The 23,974-nt window shown below is 46.1% G+C and overlaps 2 protein-coding genes across 2 annotated transcripts in view; one reads left to right on the top strand and one right to left on the bottom strand.

Annotated features, from left to right (window-relative positions):
* Positions 1-13,852, bottom strand: part of LOC147663188 (proteasome assembly chaperone 2-like) — a 63,349-nt gene extending 49,497 nt beyond the window's left edge. Inside the window, exons 1-2 of the mRNA XM_086950606.1 lie at positions 13,483-13,852; positions 10,498-10,666 (exon numbers count right to left, since the gene is read on the bottom strand). Of these exons, the coding sequence (XP_086806732.1) occupies positions 10,498-10,666; positions 13,483-13,542 (229 nt within the window). The 5' untranslated portion in view covers positions 13,543-13,852. The remainder of the gene's footprint in view (positions 1-10,497; positions 10,667-13,482) is intronic.
* LOC147663187 (centrosomal protein of 76 kDa-like) overlaps positions 13,820-23,974 on the top strand; it is a 131,485-nt gene continuing 121,330 nt past the window's right edge. The window contains exon 1 of the mRNA XM_086950605.1: positions 13,820-14,254. Within this exon, the coding sequence (XP_086806731.1) occupies positions 14,192-14,254 (63 nt within the window). The 5' untranslated portion in view covers positions 13,820-14,191. The remainder of the gene's footprint in view (positions 14,255-23,974) is intronic.

Genomic DNA, 23,974 nt, shown 5'->3' with positions numbered 1-23,974 from the left:
TTTCCTCTCTCGTTATGGGTCATCAGCTTTCAAGATAAGAGAGCTTTCTTTCACATTCCTGAAGCCGATAGCTTCCTTGTTTTTTATGTGCTCAAGAAGCTTTCAGTGAGACAGAAAATATTGCAATAGATTATTGTGATCGTAGTAAGTCGTAGTTCTTTTTTTTATCAGCCTTATTAGTTAACCCATGCATGCTGATGAATTCAGTAGTCACCTTTCATGCATGCTGAATGTATTATATAGTCCGCAGCCCTACATTTATTTACTTCACAGCGTCTCTTGCACACATTGTGCACTGATTGGAGGAATTTGTTTTTCATTCTACCCCTCTATCCCTCTTCTACCCTTCTACCCCTCTTGTACCCCTCTACCCCTCTTCTATCCCTCAGCTACTCTTCTACTCATCTACCCCTCTTCTACTCTTTTACCCCTTCTCCCCCTCTATCCCTCTACCCCTCTTCTACCCCACTACCCCTCTACTCCTCTTCTACCCCTTTACTGCTCTTCTACCCCTCTACCCATCTACACCTCTACCCCTCTTCTAACCCTCTACTACCCCACTACCACCCCTCTTCTACACCTCTACCCCTCTTCTACACCTCGACTAAGGGGATTTCCAAAGCGCTACCAGAGGCTTTTGCTGGCCTCAAGCTTGCGTTCACGCGTACGCGCGCAGCTGCCATGTGGGTTTCTGTCAAGGCTCACAAGCAGAGGCGCCATATGGTTTTCCTCTCTCATCATGGGTCTTTCACATTCCTGAAGCCGATAGCTTCCTTGTTTTTATGTGCTCAAGAAGCTTTCAGTGAGACAGAAAATATTGCAATAGATTATTGTGATCGTAGTAAGTCGTAATTCTTTTTTCTATCAGCCTTATTAGTTAACCCATGCATGCTGATGAATTTAGTAGTCACCTTTCATGCATGCTGAATGTATTATATAGTCCGTAGCCCTACATTTATTTACTTCACAGCGTCTCTTGCACACATTGTGCACTGATTGGAGGAATTTTTTTTCATTCTACCCCTCTATCCCTCTTCTACCCTTCTACCCCTCGAACCTTCTTGTACCCCTCTTCTATCCCTCAACTACTCTTCTACCTATCTACCCCATTTCTACTCTTTTACCCCTCTACCCCTTCATCCCTCTTCTACCCCACTATCCCTCTAACCCTCTACCTCTCTTCTACCCCACTACCCCTCTACCCCTATTCTACCCCTCTTCTAACACTCCACTACCCCTCTTCTACACCTCTACCCCTCTTCTACACCTCTACCCCTCTTCTACACCTCTACCCCTCTTCTACACCTCGACCCCTCTTCTACACCTCGACCCCTCTTCTACACCTCGACTAAGGGGATTTCCAAAGTGCTACCAGAGGCTTTTGCTGGCCTCAAGCTTGCGTTCACGCGTGCCTGAACGCGCGCAGCTGCCATGTGGGTTTCTGTCAAGGCTCACAAGCAGATGCGCCATTTGGTTTTCCTCGCTCATCATGGGTCATCAGCTTTCAACATAAGAGAGCTTCCTTTCACATTCCTGAAGCCGATAGCTTCCATGTTTTTTATGTGCTCAAGAAGCTTTCAGTGAGACAGAACATATTGCAATAGAATATTGTGATTGTAGTAAGTCGTATTTCTTTTTTTTAATCAGCCTTATTGGTTAACCCATGCATGCCGATGAATTCAGTAGTCACCTTTCATGCATGCTGAATGTATTATATAGTCCGCAGTCCTACATTTATTTATTTCACAGCGTCTCTTGCACACATTGTGCACTGATTGGAGAAATGTTTTTTTCATTTTACCCCTCTACCCCTCTTCTACCCTTTTACCCCTCTTGTACCACTCTACCCCTCTTCTACTCTTTTACCCCTCTACCCCCTTCTAGCCCTCTACCCCTCTTCTACCCCTGTACTACTTCTCTATGCTTCTCCTAACCCTCCACCAATCTTCTACCCCTCTACCCCACTTCTACCCTCTACCCCTCTTCTACGCCTCTACCCCTCTTCTACGCCTCTACCCCTCTTCTATCCCTCTATGCCTCTTCTACCCCTCTATGCCTCTTCTACCCATCTACCCCTCTTCTACCCCCTACCCATCTACACCTCTTCTACCCCTCTACTACCCCTCAGCCTCTCTACTACGCCTCTTCTACCCCTCTAACATGCCTCTACTACGCCTCTTCTATGCCTCTTCTACCCCTCTGCCCCTCTTCTACCTCTCGGCACCTCTTCTACCCCTCGGCGCCTCTTCTACCCCTACCCATCTACACCTCTACCCCTCTTCTACCCCTCTACTCCTCTACTACCCCTCAGCCTCTCTACTACCTCTCAACCCCTCGACTACCCCTCTATCTTCTACCCCTCTACTGAATGTATTGTATAGTCCGCAGTCCTACATTTATTTACTTCACAGCGTCTCTTGCACACATTGTGCACTGATTGGAGGAATGTTTTTTTCATTCTACCCCTCTATCACGCTTCTACCCCTCTTGTACCCCTCTAGTACTCTTTTACCCCTCTACCCCTCTACCACTCTTCTACCCTTCTTCTCCCCCTCTTCTACCCTTCAACCCCTCTTCTACCCCTCCACCCCTCTTCTACCCTTCAACCACTCTTCTACCCCTCCACCCCTCTTCTACCCCTATTTTACCCCTCTTCTACCCCTCTAACCCAGCCCTCTACCCCTTCTATCCCTCTTCTACCCCTTCTATCCCTCTTCTACCTTTTTACCCCAGCTACACCTCTACCCCTCTTCTACCCATCGACCCCTCTACTACCCCTTCGCCCCTCTACTACCCTTCTACCCTTCTATCCCTCTTCTACTGTAATACCCCTTTTCTACACTTCTACACTTCTATCCCTCTTCTACTTCTATCCCTCTTCTACGCCTCTTGTACCCCTCTCCCCTTTATCTACCACTCTTCTGTCCCCTTCTACCCTTCTATCACTCTTCAACCCCTCTACTACCCCTCTACCTCTCTACCCCTCCTAGCCCTCTACCCCTCTTCTAGCCCTCTACTACCCGTCTTCTACTCCTCCTCTATCCCTCTACCCATTTACACCTCTACCCCTCTTCTACCCAAGGTAAGGGACGAGGTGGCAGCTTGTCCTGACCCCGCTTGGCGCCTGCAAGCTACTTAGAGCGGATGCTCTGTAAAATTATTGCTGATCCAGTACTTGAAGATTTTAACGCTTAATTTTAAAATTGATTACTAATTTTAACAACATCATCTTAACTCACCCAGCACCTTGCACTTTGCACTAGCGGCGGATAGCTGTTGGAATTGATTGAAAATTTTAACTGTGTTCACCTTTATTGTTATTTTGCACTGCGTGGGTTGCTGAGAGTCACATTTGAGCCTCAGTTAAGCTGTCAGTCGTCTGCGCTCGATATTCCAGCCTGCCCGCCCCGGTCCGACTCGGTAGCCAATACCGTAGTGCGGAGGGCGGGGCAGGCAAGAGCCAGACACCCACAGGAAGTCGAGCAGGCAGCGTTCTAGCTGTTCACTTCTGAGGGCTATTTAGGCGGCGAGGAGGCACGGATCATTGCGGTAAGGGACGAGGTGGCAGCTTGTCCTGACCCCGCTTGGCGCCTGCAAGCTACTTAGAGCGGATGCTCTGTAAAATTATTGCTGATCCAGTACTTGAAGATTTTAACGCTTAATTTTAAAATTGATTACTAATTTTAACAACATCATCTTAACTCACCCAGCACCTTGCACTTTGCACTAGCGGCGGATAGCTGTTGGAATTGATTGAAAATTTTAACTGTGTTCACCTTTATTGTTATTTTGCACTGCGTGGGTTGCTGAGAGTCACATTTGAGCCTCAGTTAAGCTGTCAGTCGTCTGCGCTCGATATTCCAGCCTGCCCGCCCCGGTCCGACTCGGTAGCCAATACCGTAGTGCGGAGGGCGGGGCAGGCAAGAGCCAGACACCCACAGGAAGTCGAGCAGGCAGCGTTCTAGCTGTTCACTTCTGAGGGCTATTTAGGCGGCGAGGAGGCACGGATCATTGCGGTAAGGGACGAGGTGGCAGCTTGTCCTGACCCCGCTTGGCGCCTGCAAGCTACTTAGAGCGGATGCTCTGTAAAATTATTGCTGATCCAGTACTTGAAGATTTTAACGCTTAATTTTAAAATTGATTACTAATTTTAACAACATCATCTTAACTCACCCAGCACTTTGCACTTTGCACTAGCGGCGGATAGCTGTTGGAATTGATTGAAAATTTTAACTGTGTTCACCTTTATTGTTATTTTGCACTGCGTGGGTTGCTGAGAGTCACATTTGAGCCTCAGTTAAGCTGTCAGTCGTCTGCGCTCGATATTCCAGCCTGCCCGCCCCGGTCCGACTCGGTAGCCAATACCGTAGTGCGGAGGGCGGGGCAGGCAAGAGCCAGACACCCACAGGAAGTCGAGCAGGCAGCGTTCTAGCTGTTCACTTCTGAGGGCTATTTAGGCGGCGAGGAGGCACGGATCATTGCGGTAAGGGACGAGGTGGCAGCTTGTCCTGACCCCGCTTGGCGCCTGCAAGCTACTTAGAGCGGATGCTCTGTAAAATTATTGCTGATCCAGTACTTGAAGATTTTAACGCTTAATTTTAAAATTGATTACTAATTTTAACAACATCATCTTAACTCACCCAGCACTTTGCACTTTGCACTAGCGGCGGATAGCTGTTGGAATTGATTGAAAATTTTAACTGTGTTCACCTTTATTGTTATTTTGCACTGCGTGGGTTGCTGAGAGTCACATTTGAGCCTCAGTTAAGCTGTCAGTCGTCTGCGCTCGATATTCCAGCCTGCCCGCCCCGGTCCGACTCGGTAGCCAATACCGTAGTGCGGAGGGCGGGGCAGGCAAGAGCCAGACACCCACAGGAAGTCGAGCAGGCAGCGTTCTAGCTGTTCACTTCTGAGGGCTATTTAGCCCCTCGTCGGGTCTAGCGCGCAGCGATTGCGCGCAGCAGGGCGCCCTTGACGGCGCCTAAGACAAGCCAAAGACCTGCCCGTCTGCGCCCGTCCGCGCCAGAACGGCGCCAGGGGCCATGTCCAGATATCCAGCCCCACAGAGTTCTATAAGGTATGCCGCCGCGGACTTGCTGGCCTTGCAACCAGCCTCGTCACCATGCCGCGAGAATGAGAACTGGACATATCCGGATGGTCCTTTCTCCTGCAAACTATGTCATTACCAAGCTAATACTTCACCCCTTCTAGATCTCAATACTCCCATAGCTAGTAAACATAAAAACACATTTCAATGTTTGCTGCTAAATGTCCGGTCCTTGCCTAAAAACCAAGTTCAGATATGGGATTTACTTCACTCATCCCAGCCAGACCTATGTTTCCTGACAGAAACATGGCTCAAACCCCACACTACTCCATCCATTACCATCGCTATCCCCTCAGGATACAAGCTATTAAATATGGACCGCCCTATCAAGACAGGTGGCGGACTAGCGATTATTCACAAGGAACATCTGAAAGTCACTATTATAGAGAAACAATGCAGCTCCAGTCTGGAATTTATGTCTTTCAGGATTAACATCTCTTCCAGATTAGCTATGAAAGGGGCACTAATATACCGCCCACCAGGACCCAATGCTGGGTTCTCCCTCTCCCTCATGGAATTATTGGCACCCTACATGAGAGCCAAAGAAAACTTTATCCTTCTCGGCGATTTCAATACTCACATAGACAAACCAGAACTAAGTGAAACTAAAGCCTTGCTTGCTGATATGTCCGCTCTAGGGCTCCAACTCCATAATTCCGACCCAACCCATGAAGGGGGACATTTACTAGACTTACTTTTCTCTAACTGTCCCACCCTGTCCGGCATAGTCACCTCTCAGCTGGACTGGACAGACCACCATCTATTAGAATTTGATCTTCCAATAGCTATCAAACCTCCACCCCAAAAAACTCTTCCCCCTATATGGCGGCGTCAGTGGCATAAAGTCACCGCTGAAGGACTACAGAAGGTTTGGGAAAATCCCTTATCCCTCACAACTGACAATGTAGAAGATACTCTATCCAGCTTCAAGGAATCTCTTTTGAAAGCCTTAGACAAAGTAGCCCCGCTAAAACTTCACAAACAATTCCCCACTCACAAAAAGGAAAAATGGTACACCGATACCTTAAGAACTGAGAAACAAGGGTGTAGAAGGTTGGAGAAAAAGTGGCGGAGGTCGCATCTCCTAGAAGATAAGAATGCCTACTTAAAAGCACAATCCAAATACTACAAAAACATCAAAACAGCGCGCAAATTTAGCCTGGCCCAGCAGATATCGGAGGCTGGTAACTCCTCTAAGGAATTATATAAGATTCTCGAATCCTTTGTGAAACCTACAGCATGTGTTAGCGTAGATGATTTCTCACTGCCACTTTGTGAAGAGATATCTCTGTTTTTCGAGAATAAAATCAACCTCATTTACGACAAAATCCTGAACAACACCTCAACCAATATTTGCAGCCCCATCCCCACTGTTAGCTCCGCTCACTCCACCTTTCAACAAAAAACAACATCATTACTCTCCTTTCCCCCTATATCCGACACTGATCTCCACCATCTAACTAACCACATAAAATCCGGTTCCCCCAACGACCTTATACCCGCAAGAATGATGGCTCCTCTCATCTCATTTCTTGGCCCACTCCTACAAATTATAATAAATCAATCCCTCGGTGAAGGACGGGTGCCTTCCGAGTGGAAACAAGCAGTTGTAAATCCAATTCGGAAAAACACTACTCTGCCCTGGTCTGATTTATCTAACCTCAGGCCTATCTCCCTCCTACCCTATCTTGGTAAACTTACAGAGAAGCATGTGAATACCCACCTGTCTAATTACATCGAGGCAGCGGAGGGCCTGGACCCTTCTCAATCTGGTTTCAGGCCCAACCACAGCACTGAATCAGCCCTCCTCTCCGTGACCGACAACATCAGGATGTCACTGGACAGGGGGGAATCAGTGATTCTAGTGCTGTTGGACTTGTCCGCTGCCTTCGACACGGTATCACATGCTCTCCTTCTCGAAAGACTAAGTAACGTAGGGGTAGGAGGAACAGCTCTATCGTGGCTGCACAGCTTTCTTTCTGATCGAACCCAAGGTGTCAGACTGGGCTCCCATTCATCACCATCAAGAAAGCTAACTAAGGGTGTGCCACAGGGCTCGTGTCTCAGCCCTACGCTGTTTAACATTTACGTGGCCCCCTTAGCTAATTTGATAAGATCTTTTGGATTTACTCCTGTATCATACGCTGACGACACCCAGCTGCTTTTCCCCTTCCAAACCCTCACGCCGGCAACTCAATCATCATTTGCCAGTGGGATGAGGGCGGTAGCACATTGGATGGCTCAAAATTTTTTACAATGTAATGTATCCAAAACGGAGGTTATGCTGTTTGGAGGGGCCACTCTTCTCTGGTCCCCAGATTGGTGGCCTCTGGAACTTGGCCCCATCCCTAAGCCCAAACAAACAGCAAAAAATCTAGGTGTTAAACTAGACCAAGCGCTCCTTCTAAAAGAGCACACCACGCAAGTGGTAGGTGCCTGCCTCCATGTGGTGGGGCTTCTGAGACGAGCCTTCCCGTTTCTACCCCCTAACCATAGGAAGACTCTCATCCAGACCCTTATCATAAGCAGAATGGATTACTGCAATGGTTTATACATCTCAGCTAATGAAGCACAGGTGAATAAACTCCAGGTCGTACAGAATACGGCGGCCAGACTGGCCCTTAACGCCCCCCCCAGAACACCGTCCAGTCCCTTACTTCACCAACTCCATTGGCTACCCGTAAAGCAGCGCATCAAATTCAAAATATGCAACGTTATACACAGATGCCTGTTTAGCACAAGCCCCAGCTATCTAAAAGAAAAATTTCTGCCCTACATCCCTGCCCGCACACTACGGTCCAGCAACCTTCTCTTGCTTCAGGTCCCAAAAATCAGAAGGGCCAGACAGGGTGGTCGAGCACTGTCCTACAGAGGGCCAATTCTTTGGAACTCCCTGCCTACTGAACTAAAACAAATTAGGAGCCTGGAATTATTTAGAAAGAATCTAAAAACCTACCTGTTTACCATGCTCTAAAATTTCTCAGGTTTCTCTTCCTCAGCTCTAATCCCTGCAGGAACCCTCTAATATGCGAGCACCAGCGCAGAGATATCCCTTCGGGAATTTATTCATGCGCTTAATAAGCAAATAAATAAATAAATAAATAAATAAATCTACACCTCTTCTACCCCTCAACTACCCCTTTTCTACCCCTCAACCCCTATACTACCCCTCAACCCGTCTCCTACCCCTCTACCCTGCTACCCCCTTCTACCCTTCTACTTCTCTTCTATCCCCCTTCTGCCCCTCTTCTACCCCTCTTCCACCGACTGTAACTAGCAAAGACACTGTCACAGCAGCCTCACTCTGCACCACCACAGCATCACTTTGCACCACCACAGCATCACTCGGCGCAACAGCAGCATCACTCGGCGCAACAGCAGCATCACTCGGCGCAACAGCAGCATCACTCGGCGCAACAGCAGCATCACTCGGCACCACCACAGCATCACTCAGGGCCAGCACAGCATCACTCAGGGCCAGCACAGCATCACTCAGGGCCAGCACAGCATCACTCAAGTGGCACTTTTTTATTAAAAATGTTTAGCATGCTGCACAGCAGCCACACTTCTCTACAGCACAGCTTTAACACATTGGCAAAGTCAATAGCTCTGCCTATACACTTATAAGGCCCCAAAGGCGAGACCTATTGGCTATACCAAGGCTTGTATTTTTTTAAAGGTATGGGGACTCACACGGTCCCTCTCCCCAAGCCTTATTAGGCCCTGAGGACCCATCCCACAGGGCTACTACTTCACATAAAGGTGATGGGGGGGGGGGGGAATCCCCCCTCCTTGAGCCGTTAGCCTCCAAGGGACATCATCCCTGAGCACGCATTACTTAAAGGTGGGTGCCCACCCACCATATGCTTGTTGGGGGCTCGGGGTGGAGCCCCAAAGCCCCTGCGTCCTTAGTCAGCTCCCAGAACGCAATGGGAACCAGAATTACTCCTGCCTTCAGGGAGCAACTAAGTATGCTTGTGAGTTACTTAAGAGTGAAGTTTAGTGATACCGAATTTACTAGCTGAATTTTATACAACATTGTATTTGGACTACAGCTCTCACCTTGAGAAGCCACATTCTGGGAAGACTGTACACTATATATAGATCAGCTTGAGGCCATAAACCACAAACAAATCTTAGAAGGGCTGAATAAGGAATTTAGGGCCTGATGTATGAAGGGTTTTCCCGTTTGCGAACGGGAAAAAGCCCTTTAAAAGGCCATTGCAAAATAAGGAATCATTCCCTATTTTGAGAATGCATTTAAGGAATCGCAAATTGCTATTCCTTAAATGCAATTCTGGAAGCAGCCAAAATGTGCGATTTGGCCTTAAGAAATCGCAAATTACCACTAACTTCAAGTTGGTGGTAATTTGCGATTTCCTAGAAAAATGCACTTTTTGCATTTTTTAAAGTGCTATGTGGCGCACATACATGCTCCTAGGGCATGTATGTGCGCCACATGTGCACACATACATATTTCAAGGGTGCAACATGGTGTCCTTTTGGCACCTTGCACCCTTGAAATTGCATTCGCAATTTGCGAGTACCTACTGGGTACTCACAAATTGCGAATGTCTTCCCATTAATTCATATGGGCCTCTAGGCCCATAGGAATGAATGGGAAGGTATTCCTTAATTGCAAATCCCAATTTGCGATTCGCAATTAAGGAATATGTAGGAATCGCAATTATTATTGCGAAACCTACATATATTGCATTTTGCGAGTCCTTAATAGCGAATCAGTAACATTTCCTAATAAGGACTCGCAAACTGCAATGATGATGCATCTGCACCTTAGACAGGTTTGGGAATATAAAGCAGGAGAACAAGAGAGTGAAAAAATAATGAAAACACTCAGGGTTCAAAAGTCAACACACTGACATTTACATTGTAAAATATGCTTTCAGTAATAATGTAAGGGTATTTTATTTTTACAAAAAAAGGCAGCCAATGTTCCTCTGCACAATCTAATAAAACTCAGGAGCACTTATTATGAAATAACACCAAGAGTAAAAGTATGTTGTAGGGTGTGAAGGTAGGTTGGGATGTGGTACTTGTACCAATCTCCGGTCAAACTTGTTGGGACTTATGGTTATCTGGGGACACTTTCCAGTCATTATCAGGCTTACATATGTTAGATCTGGATAAGTATAATACAACAAACACACATGCTTGTAGTATAACAAAAATTGCTAGGCTAGCTGCATCTCCACCTTAAATGTTTATAATATAACGTTTTACAATAAGCCTTTGGTTTCCACATAACGTTATGATTCAATGTTTCAAGCAGATCAAAGACAATATTATCGGTACCCTAGTGACTTATAATGCTTTAACGGATAACTGAAAGCACAATTATCAAACTTGTCTTTTAAACCTCAGGAACGTACCTTCAGCATTTATACTCAGCTTTGAATTTGCTCCTGGATCAGCGTATGGATCACTTCCTGCCATCGGTACCAGGCAGTCTGTGTAGAAATAACCAACTTTCACCATCTTCATTGTAGATATAATGAGGTCCCCTGCAAGCTGGCCAACATTCCCCACAGACACAGCTGGCTGAAATGGCAGAATATGTAAAAAGTGAATTGACTCAAGATGGTCTTGCTTATTTTAAATTTTAACACATGCCCCTCAAAATGAGTTGCAACATCTAGTAACATTTGTGTACTCTGCTGTCCAGGAAAACAAATATGAATAAAGATTGAAGACAGAATGCAATGATCGGCATATTACCAAAGCTTTAAATATAATTCCCTTTATTTCAAGTCTTGGCACTATATATTCAGTGTTAAATCTTGTCAGTTCAGTTCAACTTTATTCGGATACAATAGTACCCATAAAAGCACATGAAACACAAATTCATCACATTAGTTAATACAAAAATTTTTAAATTCAATATAGAGATATCCAAAGTGCCTTGTGCAAAACTAACCATCATGTTGATATATACAATTATTAGAAACAATTCACAAATTATATCATACAGTGTCAGGGGTCCATCATAGATCTCCGCGCCCTTGTTGCGGTTTTGAGAAAAGTGCCAGTGCGGAAGATTAGTTCAACATCATCTAAATCTAGTATTGATCAGTACGCTACCTCCAGGGTGATTGGTCTTCTTTTGTTAAAATATGGATATAAAAACTGCTTAGAGAATTTGATGTAATGTTTACAGAAAAATATAAAGTGCATAATAGTTTGCTCACTCCTCCCATCACAAGAACACAAGTTAAAATTGAAATTTGGGCTATAACCAAGTGGAAAGCAAAGTGCAAATCGAAATGTACCAGCTCTTAGACGAAACAATAGGCTCGATTCCAGCGGCTCATCAGTAAAGTCAGATACAAGTGGAGCGGATAACAATACTGTTCAATAGCCATGTAGTTACGCACTGTTGATTTCCTGGACTCTACCAACTCCCGCTCATTATTATATAGGGAGTAAAAATCATTCTGCAGTTCCTTTTTTGCAACTGAGGCTGCTAAAATATGATCCCGGAAGACGTTTTCTCTATTTATACTGCACAAGCTACTCAGCACACCGCTTAGCCATGGGATTTCTAGGCCCTTGTCACAATGTAAACAGTCCTTAATAATCAGCTGTGTCAAGGATGCCGCTTTGTTCTTCCACACCGATACCCACATAAGTGCCGGACGTGCCTGGATAAAATCAGTTATAAAATTAATATTGAGCTCTTTGTGACATATGTATTGGGGGTAGAAATTGGGATGCTCAGTAATTTTCTGCAAAACCTGTTTTCTTCCTGCTGGATTACTGAGCAGTTGACCGTTCCCCAGATCTCGGCGCTGCATGTGGCCACCGGGGTGCACTGAAGTTTATATATTTTCTGTACAGCTAAAAGAGCGCCCGTGGTCTTAGGACAAGGTAAACTTAAAATTGAATTGGTGGCCTTTGAGAACTTGCTCCTGGCATGAGCTAAATGCTCACTCCAGGAGCCGTTTGCAGCAAAGGCCAATCCTAAACATACAAAAGATCTTACCGAAGTCAATTTTTGGCCAAATATTGTAATTGGGCCTATATCACGCTTCCCCGGATCAATACTCATCAAAAAGGATTTCTTAAAATTTACCCGCAGGTCTAGCTTTTTCATATAATTATAAAAATGTTGGACAAGAAGACGCAATGAATTTGGAGTACGGCCTATAAGAACCGCATCGTCTGCGTAAAGCAGCACAGGGATGGCCTCTTTAATAATATATAGGACATCTTGAGTAACCGATTTCAGAGAGGTATTGAGCCCATTGATGTATATGATGAAAAGCAGGGAGGCCAGCAGGCATCCTTGTCTGACCCCCCCTGCCAATATCAAATACCTACAGCTTATCATGTTCCTACTGAAGTTCCCCATCACCCCTCCACTCGCCAAAATAAAAAGAATAACAGGGGGAAAAAACTGTTGGTGGTGACATGTTCTCTTATGCAAGATCAGTTCGGAAGTGGATCCTCCTGAGGTAATTGGTAAGATTTTAAAATTTGGGGTTGTCAAGGTTGGGGTACAGGGGTTCCGTTCCCACAAGACTCCCCCACTTTCAAACAGCGTTTAAAGACTATCTTGCCTTTGAAATACTTTAGCCCGTTATGTTCACAATTATGGCCCTTCTTTCTTCTACAACAAAAACAAATGATGGACGGAACGCTGAAAAAAACAAACATTCAACCCCAGTCACAGATTTGGGTTTAATCCATTGATTTTTTTTTTTTCTCACTGCGCCACCCCTGTTTGGACCCAGCGGTCAGTCTTGAGTCTGCTCTCCATGGGAACAGTCCAACCAGAACTGCCAGGCCAAGTCCTCCCTGGACCAGAAACAAGCATCCCAGGACTACTTTCGGGGTAATGTTTGATTGGTCTGCATTCCTTTCATCATTTGGGTGTTTTTTGCTTCTTTCTTCTACTGCCATTTTACTGGAATTTATTTCCAAAAGTTCAAGCAAACTCTTTATTCAATAACTCAAAACCTTCCTTAAGGTTAAGTAAGGCCTAGCAAATATTATACCTTTACGCTTTACCTTGCAAATATATAAATCCCTTAAACGGATCTGTTATTAATGCCATCTGCTGCCACTGTTATATTAACTAGTTTTTTTAAGCACGTCTGATCACGTTGAAGATGTCTGTATAAATAGATGACTACATCAGCGATGCTGAAGAATAACTACATCCGCGATGCTGAAGAATAAACGTACTATTGTAATCGTCCTCTGAAAAGAAATAAGCACCGTATACCTACTGGCAAGCAACACCATCAAATATGCAAAAACGTATACATGAAATCATACCTTAATTATCAATCTATATTACTTTTGCAATGCCTAAAACTAACAACATAACATAAAGGATAATGTACTTGAATTACCAGTATTAAAATGCAATCGCGAAAATGCGGTGGAGATAGGCCAGCACAAGGAACAAACATCGTGTTGACTATAGCGAAGTTCCAGCTGAGTCAAGCGACAGCACAAGCACAGCGAAAGTCTTCGGAGCTTATCCGACTACTGGCAGTCTGTACAGTAGACATAGAAAGGGTGATACGAGTACACTCTGGCGGCCATGTTGGTATAGTCCATTCCTTCGCGTCTGTGCTCGTTTGCTCTTCACCTTAGTTACGGCCGCACACGTGGTTTAACGACTAAAAAGCACATTGGCAAAGGCAGCTGGCCCTGTCTGTTCTAAGGTGGAAGAACTCCCTTACTTCTGTTAGGTCACGGTTTATATTTTTTGGACTCAACCAGCAAAAAAAAAGGGGTCCTTCTTTGTACTGCGACGCATGCCGACGTCATATATGCGCTGGACTATTCTTTTGATGCCCTGCTCTGTTGGTGTAAGACTGACCATTTGATAATTAATTATGGCGATGTCCGACTTTCGCCGGTGCCAGTTTGGAAGAGTGGGAATGCCTTGCTTGCTGCGCAAAACGTGACTCCGCAATTTCCCTGTATGTCTTGGGCTCAGGCGATCCAATGGGCAGCCTCGCGCCGCTCTTTCCGCCAGTGTTTGAAAGCAGTTACTGACAGTCCATCCCGTTTGCTGCAAAGTTTTCCCAGCCGCGGAATAACTCAGGGAGGATGGCGCTGCACCCGGAGAAAGCGTCGGAACTGCGGCAGATCATCCACAGCCAGCTGCACAAGGCCAGTGGTCTCTTAGGGATAAGGGTGGGAGATTGTTGTCAATCTCAGTTCGCCTGTCTAAAGTTTTACCCAAAAGAAATGCTTCATAAGCTGACACCCGGACCTTCTATGCTAAGTTTTCTGCATGCATAGCTAGGGCACTTTTCATACAGTTTGCCTATGCCTGACGTTAAGATCTTTCATGGGTGACATGCACATACATGCCAACATTTCAGAAGAGCAAAGTGGGAGATATTAAAAAAAAAATCGGGAGAATGGGGCCTTGAAACGGGTTTCTGTCATGTGTGGGCTTTGGAAGTGTGCTGCTGCAGGATCAGACATTTGAAACGCAAATGCACGTTCTTTTTCTTGCCTTTCCGAAGCATGGAGCGCAATGGCAGGCAGAGAAAGGGTGATGCAAGTGTTGAACACTACCTGGCCTGTCAAGTTGCTGGTGCATTCACCCCCGCCCGCCCCTGAAACAGGGCACACACACAGCCGCCCCACTTCACAGGTCTTTAAAAGACTATGTGCTTGTTAATGAGGCTTAATTGGTTTTTCACCCCTCCTAGTCCCTGCATCGCCCCTCTGACATTTTCTGGAAGAATTAGCATGTTACACAATACCAAGCCCTGTCAGCTGAAACCCCTGAGGAATCGGGTTTTTGCTTGTAGAAATCGGGAGGCGGGAGACTAGCCCTGAAATTGGTAGTCTCACGCCTGAATCGGGAGGGTTGGCATGTCTGCATTCAGTTCAACTGTGTTTTTTTAGTTAATAAATAACTAATTAGAGCAACAAGTAATAGAATGCCACAGATAAAGAAAAGACTCACTCAAGTACTCCAACCTGTCGTGGGATAACTGGTCAATTCTACATCGCTCAATCAATCAGTCAGGTCGTATTTGTAAAGCGCTGCTTGTCACCCCGGAAGTTCTCCAGGGTCTTGCTGCTGGTCTCAGATGAACAGCCAGGTCTTGAGTCCCTTCCTGAACTCGGTCAGCAATAGTGCAGAGCGGAGGTGGAGGGGCAGGGGGTTCCATGTTTTGGCAGCGAGGTGGGAAGGAACGTTGTCTGGTGTGGTTGCGACGAATGTGCGGAATCTTTGTGAGAGTGATGTGTGCTGACCGTAGGTTCCTGTGTGGCTGTGTAGACGGGGGTTCAAGTTTAGGCAGGCCCTTGGTTATGAAGGGCTTTGTAGGCGTGGGGCAGGAGCTTGAGCAGGCATCTCTTGTGAATAGGGAGCCAGTGGATGTCCTTGCGGTGTTTTGTAATGTGGGTTCTTTTGGGCAGGTAGAGGATAAGGTTGGCTGCCGTGTTGTGGATCATCCGTAGTATGTGAAGAAATGGAGCGGTGCGCTACCCAGGTCTAATGGTATCCAATAATGAAACACGATCAGTTACTTCGTTGGTGTCATCTTTATTTAAATAGATCCAAATCAACAGAAAACAGACATCAACCAATGTGTTTCGTTCAAGAGAATGAACTTCGTCAGGGCTAGAAAGAGAGCATAAATAAAACACATAAATACTATGTAAAACTTACATTGAACATCCACATGGCAATACTAACATAGACATGACTAAGACATAAATGACAAAGGGTGCTATTTATAAAAAGTTGCATATATACAACATTCAGTAACAAAGGACATGAACAACACAGAATAAAATCATATATAAGTCACCAAATAGGAGAGTCACGGTCCAAGGTGCTTAATAGATCTATGTAGTGCAACAACATACCTAAACATTTGTGGCTGCCTAAGGACCCTCTAAATATACCTGGTGGAATGTGGTAATTAGGCAAAGTATCAAATGACTAAGTGTAGAACTGTGTGTGCTCCATCTAAAATGATGTTTAGTCTCCATTGTGACCCATCAAGCTTAAAAGCGGATAAAGTGATTCATGGATGCAGTGGTGATCCCTCTAAGGCTATGGAATAGAGGATCTGGGATGGTGCATATTGGCGGGAAATGTGGGCCACATATGGAAATTGTGGACCACATGATATGCAAATGAGGGCGCAGGACCAGGGTGGTTAAGCATAAATAGTTGATATCCCCCGAATGGCGAGACATCAAACAGACAGTAATACTGGAACACTAAGCAACCAATTGATAATGAGTACAAGAGAAGCGTCTAGTTCACAGAAGCCATTCAGCCTCTTACAACACGTATCAAATAGGACCAAGATATGGTAGTCATATACATACCAATGTGTATGTCGAAAGCCTTTTTTAAGTGGTGAAAAGTAAGGTCCAATTAGCCTCAATATGTAGTCGTTGATGCAATAATAATAGCTTAGACCTCCATGATAAGGGCCAACCACGAGAAGCCTGAGAAACATGGAAAAAATATCATGTAAAATGGGCGAGGATCATCAAATTTGTGCTACAGAGAAAGAGATACAGGAACATTGTAATGCTGTGAACTCAGGGAGGTGCACACGTGGCAGGAGTCATAATGTCTAGGAAGGATACATGCTAATGCCAACGCAAATGGACTCCATCAATGGATAATCAATAAAATAAAGTAAAATAAACTAAACCAGATTGCCAAGGACCTATACAGTCTGACAGATCCCTATATTATGGAAAGGCGTTGAGAACTAAGCACAGGCGGTCACTGGCTATGTAAGGGATCCTGGCAACATTCTCCCATACTGCGTAGGGCCCGTGGGCGGGGCTGTGAATTATGCTAGGCACCTGGTCACAGAGGTGAAAAACGTCAAAAAGAGGGATGACGTTGTGAGAAGTTGGCCTGGAATATGATGTTCACTATTCTAGTGAGCACCTTGCACCAGTCCAAACAACCCTTATGGTGATGGTTGTAAAGTCAACCTTATAGACAAGCTATCCTAGGGGGTAGCATGGACAAAGCAGTCTTAGGCTAAACTCAAGAGGGCATGTGAAGCCAGCTGTTTTACCATATGAAATCCCTTTAATACCAAATGAAAGGACACCACACAAGATATATATTGAAAATATATGTGCATTTATTTCTAAACAAACCCCTGAACTCTTTATGAGCACAGAAGCACAAGCGCAAAACAAGTAACTTAATAGAATAGACAAAAATTGCACAATTATGGATAGAGCGAGGTGGCCCGTCAAACCATATATAAAAAAAGTGGTATAAGTACCACAACACGAACAATGGTAAGGCCTAGGGCCTTGGGAATCGCTGGGGCTACACTGGACTAACAATGGTTAGGGAGCAGGAGGCCCACGGGATGCTTGTTCAGTGTCTAAAAGCACACGAGTGTACACATTGAAGTCAATGGGTGCGTAAAAGTTATAAAGTTACAGAATTAGGAGCCTTCCGACTGGAATAGAACTTAACAACTTGAAACTAGGACACGAGGGATGTAAACCTCTACAGGAGCACCGTGGTACTCACGTTATCTAACCCACAGGAAGCAGGTGCATAGGTCCAAAAGTGAGTCTGGTTTTGTCGTGGAGATCTATGGAGCCTTGGAGTAAAGATGCTGCAGGCGGCCAGAAGAGAAGAGTCCAGGTGGATCCAAGGGTGGATCGAAGATGTAGAGGACCTGAAAGCAGAGGAGACAGAGTCTGGGTCACTAGCCAGTGATCAGGATGGAACTAGGCGCTGTCGGGATGCGATCAGGTGCTGATGGGAAGCTTGTCTCTGCAGCCACGTGGACCAGGAGTCATCGACGACGACCAGGATGGAGGCACGACTTTCCCACAAAGGCTCTCGCTGTCTGCGGTGTCGGCTTCAAGATTGGAGGCAACAAGCCTTGGCAAAGGCAACCCACGCAGAAATCGATGTAGGCTTCTTACTCAGACCAGCAAGGTCTGAGGGGCTGCTTCTTTTCAGGGAAGCAAGGGCCAGTCTGGAGCAACCAGACCAGCGGTGTAGTTTCACGGGATCGTCGCCAAGATGCCACTAGCCAATGGGCAAGTGACCGGGCAGACGCGTCGAGCAGGAAAATGCAAAAGGGCCCCACGCAGAACTTGTGGAGTGTGCAGGGCTGATCTTCGGTGCAGATGCTGCTCGGGGCTGGGGCTTCTCTACCAATGCACAGCTTCGAGGAGGCCTCAGGGGCTGCACAGTTAGCAGGTCGCAGACTTTTGGCCGGTCCCACGTCTCTCGTCTCCTCCACGGGTCTCAGCTTTGCAGGGACTGTGGATCGGGCTGTTGGATGTCTGGGAATCCGGTTCTTGTCAGGTTCTGGGCTCGGGCTCCGGCGGGAGGCGGTGGCAAAGCAAGTCGTCGATCGCTGGATGGTGCCTGCTTGTGCAGGGTGGTCACTCCTTGACCACAAGGGAGATTCTTCAGTCGTCTTCTTTCAAAGTAGAGTGATGAAGGTCCATAGTTCCGTTTCAGTGTTTCATTCAGGATAATCTAAAGTCTCGAGACTCAGCTCCTACCTATATACGAATCTTAGGGGCTGGATTACCTGCTAGGTCCCTCCTATGGGTGGGACCAGGGAAGGGTGTGGTTACACCCGTTTCCCTTTGTCCAGTTTCGAGCCAGAGCTGGGGCAGGGAAGCCCCAGCACCGGTTTGAACTGGACTATGCATGGGACACCTTGTGTGCCCCAGGCAGTGTCTCAATCCTTTCAGCCCTCCCTGTCCCAATACACAAAGTCCTGTCTGGGGTGGTGCTAGCACCTCCCAAGGCAGGAAACCTATTGTCCAAGCCTCCCTTGCTGGAAGGACTCCCAGCAGCAGGAGGTCAGAATTGTCTGTGGAGGCAGCATCCATTTTGTGATGCTGAGGCTCTGGTTAACTTTAACCGGGAATAGTTAGAACAACATGTCTTCTCCCTCTAGAAGGGTGGAATGCTACCCCCGTCGCCAGGACTGGCGAGGGGGTAGTATTCCAAATCGTATGACACCTTACTCGACATGTTTCGATAAAGCCAAACCATAGTTAGCATCTAACCGCGAGGATTATAATGCATTTAAGAGTATATGGTATGGCAATATCCCAGAACAGCTAAAGGACATGGTTCCGAAAGCTGCAGACCGGCTCAGCTCATGCTAGAGCACCATCTCACATAAAACCAAGCACTCTGCCTTCAGGATTGTTAAGGCCTGCCATAGGAGTGACTTATATCTGTATATGTGTCTAGATATAAGGTTAGATATAGGTATACTATATCTAAAGCAAAGGGTGATTACACCACCTGCCCCAGCTGAGTGATCAGCCAGTTGTGTCAATTTTGGTGGCCAGCCAGGGGTGGCATAATACATGCTGCAGCCCCTGGTAGGCCTTGGATGCACATATGCCCTGGGTACCTATAGTACACTGTACAGGGGCTCATAAGGTGACCCAGTATCTAATTGGAGATGTACCCAGGGTACATGGAGTCCATTTTAAAGAGAGAGCAGATAGCCTGGGGCCCTGATTAGCAGGGTCCCTGGCCAACTAAGTCGAAAACAAGCTAAACACTAGGCAAAACATCTGGGGTAACCATAGTCGGGTATCCACCTTTCTACAGAACCCCCCCCACACACAAACGAAAGGAGATAAGGCTATCCATGACCAGGTAAGCCTATATTGTCTAAGTGGCCATATAAGGAAGTACCTGCACTAGCATGGTTACCCCCTGTCTCATGGTCGACTAAGAAATCCCTTACCCTAAGGGTATCATAGGGTCTCCACCATAGGGAATCTCTACCTGTGGTGTGTTTTGGCAAAGTAAAAGGCTGGGGTTGAGATGGAGTACTGAAGTGAGGCCCCCCTAATGTAGGGCTCAGCCTCCTCCAATCATCTTCCACCATATGGGCCTTTCTTTCCTTGACTGAGTTACACTGTGCTCTCAGGGTCAACCTCTGGCTACCTAAAGCGGGAGGCTGGGTCCCTTTTGTTGGCTAACTGGAGGGACAGGTCATGTTTGGGGCCGTTGGGTCCCAGGTTTGGCTGTGCCCAACAGAATCCATCTGGGGGAGGTTCCTAACTAAGTGTAAGGGAGATCCATCAGGAGTTTTTGAAATTTTCACCTTGCTAGGGCTGCTAGCTTTGGTGCCCCTAATCTGCTGACGGGGTGGTTCTTGTGGACAGGGGGCCCTTTGGGGTCCACCACTGGCCTCCCTGACCTCTGCAGCCCTGGGCTGTCTGAGGCAGGGTAGAGAGGGGCAAGTTACCTGCTCCAGACTGGGTTCCACCTTGGAAGGGTCCACTGACATCAGGGGCTCTGCCAGGCTAGGCCTGACTACCTCTGGGGCAGTTCCTTCACAAGGGGTAGGGTCAATTCCCTGAGGAGGCTGACTCTCACCTAATGTCTGGGGGGAGGGAGACTTTTCTTCCTCCCCAATGCTCTCTGAGTGGAGTGATCCATAGTTTCAGGCTTCACAACACTAAAATCTGTTTGAGTTTGGGCTGTGACCATCACAGTCCTACCAACCTTTTCAGGAGGGAACTCAGTTTGGGTGTGGGCTGTGACCATCACAGCCCTGCCAACCTTTTCAGGAGGGAACTCAGTTTGGGTGTGGGCTGTGACCATCGCAGCCCTGCCAACCTTTTCAGGGAAGTCTGCCTGAGCTTGGGATGGGACCATCACAGCCCTTCCAACCTCTTTAGGAAGGAATTCTGGTTGGGCTGGGGCTGTGGCTATCACAGCCCCACTAACCTTTTCGGGAAGGCCTACCATTTTGGAATGGTTTTCTTGTTCTACCTCAGCCCAGGCTGAGATCTCTAGATCATTCCTTAGTAGACAATCTACAGGCAAGTTTGGAGACACTGCCACTCCCTTGGGGCCATTGACACCTCCCCAGCTGAGATTCACTACTGCCATGGGATGATCTTTCTGCACTCCATCAATGTTGATCACCTGATAGGTGAACCCAGGTAAAAGTTGTCCTGAGGGAACTAGACTGTCAGTCACCATAGTGACGCTAGCCCCTGTATTTCTGTAGGCTTCAACTTTCCGGCCATTGATGTGGGGCTCCTGTCTGTACTTGCCCAAAGTGTTGGGACAAGCAGTGAAGTTGGCAAACCCCATGCCATTTCCACAGACAAGAGTAGCTAAGGTAGGGGACCTGGTTAGGCCTGAGTCCCCATGCATTCCCAAAGTAAATCTACAATAGTACATAAGTACTCACAGACATACAAAAAAACTACCAAACACCCCACATATCGCACGGAAGCAATGTAAACAGGTGAAATTTACAGTATACGTGAAAACACTCTGAAAATAATTCAAATTATTAAAACAATTTATTAAAGTTACATTACATCAAGTAAAAACTGAAGATTGGGAAACACATAAGGACGGTAAAAACAACATTCAAGTAAAAAAGGCTAGCCGGGAAGACGAAGAGAAGCACGCAGGACGTCCGTGATCAACACGCTTAAGGGCTGACTAAGAGGAAATTACCTCGTACAGCGAGTATCCTTGGACCAGAACTCTAAACCCTGAACCTATAATATGACCAATTCATGAAAATGCTTGATTAAGAAGCGGAAGTCGGAACATATTAGTACTGCGTGCTTACGTACTAGCTTTTTAACTCTTTCTTCCAGTCATTTTGCTGGAGATCATCATGACTTTGAAAGACGTATTTACGCCTTATGCCATTAACTTTTAAATAGTGTTTGAATACATAGAGAAAAGTATTCGCTGGACGAATATTTCTACTTGATGATAAGGAGGCTGAACACCCCTTATGATACATTTCTAGACTTATCTCCTGTTTGAGAAATTATTTGGGAAACATTATTTATATACTGTCCTGATGAAGGCGGATTAAATTGATTGCACCGCCGAAACGCGTCGACGCCTAAGGAGCAAATCTGGGAATACAAATTAAGGAGAAATTCAAAATTAATGGTTTCTGTTTGAGTTTAATCCTTTCTCCCTGTAAACTCCTTTTTTACTTGAATGTTGTTTTTATTGATTATTGTACCGTCCTTATGTGTTTCCCAATCTTCAGTTTTTACTTGATGTAATGTAACTTTAATAAATTGTTTTAATAATTTGAATTATTTTCAGAGTGTTTTCACATATACTGTAAATTTCACCTGTTTACATTGCTTCCGTGCGATATGTGGGGTGTTTGGTAGTTTTTTTGTATGTCTGTGAGTACTTATGTACTATTGTAAATCTGCCCAAAGGGAATTTCTTTCTGACTAACGTCAATTGCGGAACCCTATCCCTTTGGTTTTGGGGTCCCTCTCTCTTTTATTAGAGATTCCCAAAGAAAACCCAGCCAAATTCTTGTGGGCACTCCTACCACCTGGGGGATTACTACTAATAGTAAAAGGAGGTCTGGGAGTATTACTTGGGGGGATGTTTTCCTTATTGTTGGCCTTTGGGCAACTGCTGTCAGTCTTCCAGTGGCCAGGCTTTTTACAGGCATAGCAATAAGGTTTCTTTTGGGTAGAGGAAGTGTCTTGGGACCCATCCCCCTCATTGGAGTTTTGGGGCCCTGGGGAAGTCTTGTCTTTAGATCTATCCCACCTTTCTCTTGAGGCTTGGTAGAATCTTTCTTCTGGTCATTACCCTGATTTCTAAGCCTAATCCTGGTTCTGACCCATTTGTCTGCCCTCTTATCCAATTCTTGTAGAGAGGTCAGATCTGAGTCCACCAGGTGCTGGTGTAGAAGCTGGTTTTGACAATTACTAAGGATCTGCTCCCTCATAATCAAATTATACAATCCTGTATAGTCATGTACTTTTCTGCCCAATAACCAGCCCTCAGAGCCTTAGTAGCACAATCCTGAGTCTGTGTCTTCTGGGTATCCCTGAACTTCAACCTGTATTTTTCAGTGGTTAAGCCAAACCCATCAATCAGAGCACTCTTCAGGACAGTGTAATTGTTAGCATCCTCATCACTAACTGTGAGGAGCTTATCTCTACCTTTTTCTGAAAAGGAGAGCCACAAGATTGCTGCCCACTGACTTTGGGGTACCTGCTGTACTTTGCAGGTCCTCTCCAAAGCAGTTATCCACTTGTGGATGTCATCCCCATCTTTGTAGGGGGGCACAATCTTATTCAGGTGTCTATTATCATAGGACCTGCTGCCACCAGGGGGCTCGCGCCCACCTAACTTCTTTTCTCTCTCAAAAGCAAGTTTTTCCTTGGCTAGGGCAAGTTGCTCTCTCTCAATTTTGAGATTGACTTCCCTCATCCTAGCCTGGTGTTCTCGCCTCTGAGGAGATGTCATTCCCCTATGAGAACCCCTAGAAGCATTGGAGTGATGAGAATCTCCTGAGCAAGACCTCTCTCTCCTATACCTCTGGTTAAACCCACTTGGAGGCCTGAATGGGGCTGTTCCATTCTCAGCTCCAAATTGGCTCAAGTTAGCCTGGCTAAGTCTCCTGACCTGGACCTGGCTACCATCCTTTTCATCAGACTCATCCCCAACCTCATCCTCATCATCAGGGGGGTCAGTGGCATCTTCTGAAGAGGGTAGGCCCTCAGTGGCATTCCCAGTAGGGTCTGCACCAGAGGCCTTTAGAGCTTCAGACTCATCTAAGAGCTCTAGGAGGTGTTGAAGTGTAGGGTTAGACCATTGCTTCGGTTTTCTTGTTCTACACAAGTGCCTCAGTTCCTTGAAACTGAGGATAGAAAATCTGGGGGGGTACCTTGTGAGGGTTACCTTCCACAGGTTGGAGTCCACTGGGCACTCCTGTGCCAGACATTCTCTAGTGAGGTGGATGTGATGCAACTACCTACACTAAGTGTTTACCTACTAAACCTCTCTAGTAGTTGTAGTCAGGGTGTGCTAGGCCCTTTGCTCTACAACAACTAAGTTCAGTAGAACTTAAG

This window comes from Lissotriton vulgaris, unplaced genomic scaffold, assembly GCF_964263255.1.
Source record: "Lissotriton vulgaris unplaced genomic scaffold, aLisVul1.2 SCAFFOLD_2786, whole genome shotgun sequence".
Classification (NCBI taxonomy): Eukaryota; Metazoa; Chordata; class Amphibia; order Caudata; family Salamandridae; genus Lissotriton; species Lissotriton vulgaris.
The sequence above is the reverse complement of the archived record's forward strand: the minus strand, read 5'-3'. Positions and strand labels throughout refer to the sequence as shown.